Source organism: Peromyscus californicus, unplaced genomic scaffold, assembly GCF_007827085.1.
Source record: "Peromyscus californicus insignis strain IS unplaced genomic scaffold, ASM782708v3 Scaffold_4__1_contigs__length_199733344, whole genome shotgun sequence".
NCBI classification, from domain to species: domain Eukaryota; kingdom Metazoa; phylum Chordata; class Mammalia; order Rodentia; family Cricetidae; genus Peromyscus; species Peromyscus californicus.
This window is the reverse complement of record NW_026294562.1, coordinates 181,376,481-181,382,786: the sequence shown is the minus strand read 5'-3', so window position 1 is coordinate 181,382,786 and position 6,306 is coordinate 181,376,481. Positions and strand designations below refer to the sequence as shown.

General features: G+C 38.9%; 1 protein-coding gene across 1 annotated transcript; it reads left to right on the top strand.

Annotated features, from left to right (window-relative positions):
- The first annotated feature begins 4,384 nt into the window (after window positions 1-4,384).
- On the top strand, window positions 4,385-5,284 carry LOC128124141 (vomeronasal type-1 receptor 4-like). Its single transcript, XM_052760341.1, has one exon. The coding sequence runs from the start codon at window positions 4,385-4,387 to the stop codon at window positions 5,282-5,284; it is 900 nt and encodes a 299-aa protein (XP_052616301.1).
- Window positions 5,285-6,306: the final 1,022 nt, after the last annotated feature.

Genomic DNA, 6,306 nt, shown 5'->3' with positions numbered 1-6,306 from the left:
TATTTCACTAATTTCTTTTGTATGGTACTTGTTATTTGTATATAGGATAGCTAATGATTTGTCTGAGTTTATTGTGGATCCAGAGACACTACTGAAAGTATTTATCATCTGTGGATATTTCCAGTAGAATTTTTAGGGTCACGTCCATATACTATAAAATTATCTAGAAAAAAAGATACTTTGACTTGTATTTCAATTTATAACTCCTTGATCTCCTTCAGTTGTCTTATTACTCTTGCTAATACTTCAAGTACTATATTGAATGTTTATGAAGAGAGTGGACAAGATTGTATTGTTCTTGATTTTAGTGCAATTGCTTTGAGTTTTTCTCCATTTAATTTTATGTTGGCTATAAGTTTGGTTTAATAATGTTGAGAAATGTCCTCAATATCCACAATCTCTCCAGGGCATATATAATGATGGATATTGGATTTTGTCAAAAGCGTTTTCTGCATCTACAAAAATGATCATTTTTTTCAGTTTGTTTAGTTGGCACATTAATTACATTTACTGATTTATAAATGCTAAACTGCTCTCGCACCTCCAGAATCAAGCCTGTTTGAACATGGTGGATATTTCTTCTTGTTTGTATGTGTTCTTAGACTCTGTTTGCAAGTACTGTATTGAGGAATTTTGCATCTATGATCACAAGGGAAATTGGTGGGTAATACGCTGTCTTTTTTGTGTCTCTTTGTGGTCCTGATATCATGGTAACTGTTGCAGTGTAAAGCAAATTTCCAGTGACCCTTCTGTTTCTAGTTTGTAGAATAATTTGTAGAGTACTGGGATTAACTTTTCTTTGAAAATCCATCAGAGTTCTGTCCTAAAGCCATCTGGTCCTGAACTTCAAAGTATGAAGGAATGAGTGGAAGAAGGGAAGTTAGTAAAGGAAGTGTTGTGGTCCACTTCATGTGGGGACAGGAGGAGGAAATTAAATTATGTACAGACAGACTAAAAGAATCAGGGTCTATTGGAATGAATAAATTAGTAGTATCCCTGAAATATTTAATATGTGTCAGGGCCATGATATGGAATATAAATTAAGAAGCACTTTCTCCAGTCATTAAACCAAAAACAACCCGGATTTTAATTCTTTTTTTTAAAAGATTTATTATGTATACAATGTTCTACCTGCACATATACCTGCAGGCCAGAAGAGGGCACCAGATCTCATTATAGATGGCTGTGAGCCACCATGTGGGTACTGGGAATTGAACTCATGACATTTGGAAGAGCAGTCAACGCTCTTAACCTCTGAGCCATCTCTCTAGTCCCCAGATTTTAATTCTTTACCTCTCGTACCTGGTGCCTTCCTTCATTCTCTGTCTGCGGTTGGAGTCTAAATCAGTACCTACCTGATTGATGAATTGTGAATTTGTCTCTCCCTGTGTGCCTCACCAAACACTTAGCACTGTATTTATTGAACAGTATGGAAGTTTCACATGAAGGAAAGAATGGGAGATACTTTAAAGCAGTCTTTAAATGTGTCCTACAGCGTATTATATCACTGAATGCAAATTCACCCGATTGATCCAGATATCAAACAGTGTTGTAACCATCATTGCATATAGATCTATATATTCTTATATCTTGGATATTTTCAATACTTATGGTGGATATTTGTTTCATAATGTTGCTTTCAAATTCCTTCTTCTATTTATCATTTGTTACCATAACTTATATACACACCTTCACTACTTTTGGGTCAGGAGCCTGGAAGACTACATAATTTAGGATTAAAGCTATGCATTAGCTTATGTTTTAAAAGCTGATTACATGGAAAATCAAAGTCAAGCAGGGCAGTTGTTGCATTGATCTCTCCTTCTAAAAAAGATTTATTTACTTATTATATATACAATATTCTTCCTGCATTTATGCCTGCTGTTAAGAAGAGTGCCCCAGCGCTCATTATAGATGGTTGTAGGCCACCATGTGTTTGCTGGGAATTGAAATCAGGGCCTCTGCTAGAGGAGCTGGTGTTCTTAACCTCTGAGCCATCTCTCCAAGCCCTGCATTGATCTCTTTAAGTAAGATTTAAAAAACAGGCATAATGCACAATAGGATAGCAGTCTAGCTCATGGTGCATTAACTCTGTCTAGGAGGTACAACAAAACTCCCAGTCTCTTAGAATGTAAGTGATATTTTCATAATGATGCACCCCCACAGTCAAGTGTATTTGTACCTTCACACATTGCCCTCAGTCCCTGCTTCCTAGAATGTAAGCTTCCTGGTTATCCCTTCAGGAACCTCAGCTATTGACAGCACAGGAGAGAAGAGTCACTTTACACTTTAACCTGCCTCTCTGTAATGCTCACTCCTCAGTCAAATTTTTTACCAGTTTATTGATGGGAACAAATGTTTTTCAGAGGTGATGTCAACTGTCTCAGTATAACTGTCATTGTCCCTTCCTGTGACAAGATCCTCTCATCCTCTTGGGGGATGAGCTCTAAGAACATTCAACCTTCATCTTGGGGGTCGCCATCAACTTTGTACCTATATGAGGTTTGTAGGTCCCAAGACCACTGAGTCTCCTTCTAGAAATCCCCGTTTCCTATGCATCCTACCTGCACAGGAAAGTTATTCTCTTTCAGATACCTAGTGTACAGAGGACAGTGCAGTCTCTGGAAGGTGGGTGAGAGCACTGTACCTCTGAACTGATCTCCTCTTTCAGGAAACATCTCCTGCACAGGATGAATGCTCATATGGGCAGGATCTGCCCAAGAACTGAAACCCACATAGTTTGATGGAGGCTGCAGGTGAGAGAAAATAACCTGGATTTCTACTTTTTGTGTTCTTTTCCAAGAGAGTAACAGTGTATTTGTTCCCAGTAATGTGGAGATCCTGGTGACTAAAACCATTTCTGACTATTTCTCAGAATTTACGTGCACTTGTTGTTCTTTGGGAATCCCAGACCTTGGTCCTTGGGCTGGTAAAATATCTCCTAAATACAATTAGTTACGAGAGCAATTTGAGAGGTGTTTGATGGCCTCTGCTTGTTTACACCTCTAATTCTGCTGCCCACAGTGGCTGTATATGAGTGCAGAATATTTTTTTTATCCTTTTGTAAATTGCTGTGTATTGTGGCATTGTGACAAGTTAGTATTCTTTTAGAGGTCTTCTTGTTCTCAGGTGTGAAATGAGGAGCAAGTGACTAACCGATGTTTCAATGTCTAAATTTCAAGTCTGTAGGCATTTGAGTACTGAATGAATTCAACTTCATGTCATACAGTTCCAAGGCCTTTAATTATTTAACTTATCCCAGACATATATATCCATGTCCACTAGAGCTTACTTTTTATGTGGTTTTGAGACAGGTTCTTTTTACACAGTGCTGGATGTTTTAGAGCTTGTTATGTAAACCAGGCAAGTCCAAACTCACAGGGATCCTCCTGACTCTGCCTAAAACATGTTGGAATTAAAGATATGTGTCCTCATTCCCAACATATATGTTGCTTTTGAATCACACAGATATGTCAATTATTATTTAGCTACATGTTAGGGACCCATTGCATCTTTGACCGTATTCAAATATGTATCAATTTCTGTAACATTTATCGCTATATTACTGAAATTTTATATCCCACAGATAAAAGTAGATGCTACTATTGTTCATTATTTCCATGTTGGGTCTGTTGTGCTTTAATTTCACTACAAAAAGATGAATGATCTCACCAGCTATCCTCCTAAGGAATAAGTGCATTCTTATAATGTTTTAAACACGTTTCCAAGTCATCTGCTATTTCCTGTTTTGTAGACTTGGTTAAAGTATTAGAGGGTTATATTTTAAATTAATTACAATACATTTAGAGATTAAGAAGTAATTTTGAAAACACTTAAAGACAAAAATAAGCACATATATGTACACACACTCACATGCAAATTCCATTACTTGTGAGTGTGCAGACAAAGGAGAATTCAAATGTTTTCTTTGCTGGTATCTGAGGACAACTTGTCTTTTTTCTTGTTTTTTATTACGGTCTCTATTTTGCATTCTCCACTTTGATTGCTCTTTTATTATTCTCTATTACGTTTTCTCATTTTTCAACTTTGGATAAATTTGTATAATATATGTTGATCATTTTCATACCTCCTCTACTTCTCCCAAATATACCATCTTCCACAACGTACCTACCTTTGTGTCTTTTAGAGTTTTTAACCCATAAACACACTTTGTGTTGCCCTATGCTCTTGGATGTAAGACCATCCACTGGAGTATACTGATTTATCCGGGCCACCTTCTAAAGGAAGCTGACTACCCATTTCATAGTAGCTATCAGTTGTTAATAGTGTCTAACATTGTTTGACATACTAAGAAGAAGATAGTACAACTTATGTAACAAGTGCTCTTTGGACCTGTTGTGCAGGCACCCAGGACCATGGCATAATGACCTCCAGACAGCTGGCTGTGGGGATCTTCTTCATATCTCAGACTGCACTGGGAATGCTGGGGAACTCAGCCTTGCTTTGTTGTTTTATCATTGCTGACTTCTCTGGAATCAGAACAAAGCCCATGGACCTGATTGTCAAACACCTGACTTGGGCCAACTTCATAGTTCTCTTCAAAGGAGTCCCACAGACCATTGCTGCTTTTAGTCAGACTTACTATCTAGATTATGTTTCATGTAAACTTGTCTTATATTTTCATAGAGTTGGTAGAGGAGTATCCCTTGTCTCTACATTCCTTCTGAGTGTCTTTCAGGCCATCACCATCAGCTCCAGTAATTCCAAGTTGGCACAGCTCAAAGTCAGAGCCCCCAGTATCATTGGCCCTTCCCTAGGCCTGTGCTGGGCCCTCCAGATGTTGGTATATGCCTACATTCCAGTGTATATAACTGACATAAGGGGTAGCAGAAATGTTACTGCTATAAATTTTTATGAATTCTATGCTGTTGTGAATCCTGGGAGACCAATCAAAACACTTACTGTAATCCTATTGACATCCAATGATGTCATGTTTTTGGGACTGATGATGTGTGCCAGTGGCTACATGGTATTTAACTTGCTCAAACACAAGCAGAGGGTCCAACCCATCCACAGATGCCTGTCTCCTAGGTCATCCCCTGAGACCAGAGCCACTCAAAGAATCCTCAGTCTAGTGAGCAGCTTTGTGCTCTTCTATGTAACGTCTATTGCCATTACATCTTATCTGGCTGTCCTGGAAGGAACCGATTGGTGGCTGTCTAATTCAGGTGTAGCCATGGCTGCGTGCTTCCCAGCATTCTGCCCCTTTCTGCTCATCAGACACCACACCTCCATTTTCAGTCTCTGCTGTCCCAGTTCTTAACTGACAATACTGCGTGTGTCGTCAAAGAGCTCTAAAAGCTGTGCTGTCTGCATTCCCCTTTCCATGTCTCATTGGTTAGAAGACTGCTCATTCAGAGGGCTTGGGTTCAATTCCAGCATCCAGATGGGACTCAGAACTGTCACAACCACAGTTCCAAGGGAACTATTCAACTGGATGTGCTGGCCAGCAAGAGTCAGTTAACTCTTTTTCCTCCATCTCTTCAGTGCTGACATGATAGGCACTGTTATCCTGGCTGTTTAAAGTGTTTCAAGGTTTGTTTCATGAGTTCTCACATGCTTATATTCTTTGATTTTATCTACCCATGATTCATATTTATAAACCCCTCCAGACTCCTTCTCCACCCCACCAATCTGTGTCCTATTCATGTCTCTATTTCTAATGCCCCATAGGATTTAATTATAGCTTCTTGCATGAGCATGGTTGGGTGATTATTTATTTGTATAAATGCAGTTTACTGATCCCTAAATCATTAAGGGATTTGACTCCCTTCCTCCAACAAGCAGGAAGTGTCTTCAGCTCCCCTCATATGGCTGTCATCTTGTGAATCACACCTCCACCCATGATGGCATGCTGATAAGGATGGTCTTGTGCAGGTAACCGCAGCTGCTCTATGTGCATGAGTGCATGGTATTTCCAAGAGAAAACAGTTCACTGCAGGGTATGCTGCTTTATGTTAAATTTAAAACTATTTGATTATTTCATAAATTTACATAGGATGACTTAGGTATTTCACCTCTCCTTTCTACTCTTTCATCCCACTCTGTTTCTGAGTGACACTGTTCTTCTCAATACATCTCCTTCCTACTTTTGTGTCCTACTTTGTGTGTGGCTCACAGTGTTTAATTAGAGTTTGTCAGAACATTGTTTGGAGGTTATTTACTTAGAGCAGGGGCAAAATATTAGTGGTTATATCACTGAAGAAAGCACATCTCCCTGAACCCCCTAGAACTGTTAAAGGTAAATCATCCCTCAGAGAAGACTAGATACTTGTAGGAAACCCT

Coding starts and splice junctions, on each gene's coding strand:
- LOC128124141 (XM_052760341.1), top strand. CDS start 4,385: ATGACCTCCAGACAGCTGGCTGTGGGGATCTTCTTCATATCTCAGACT.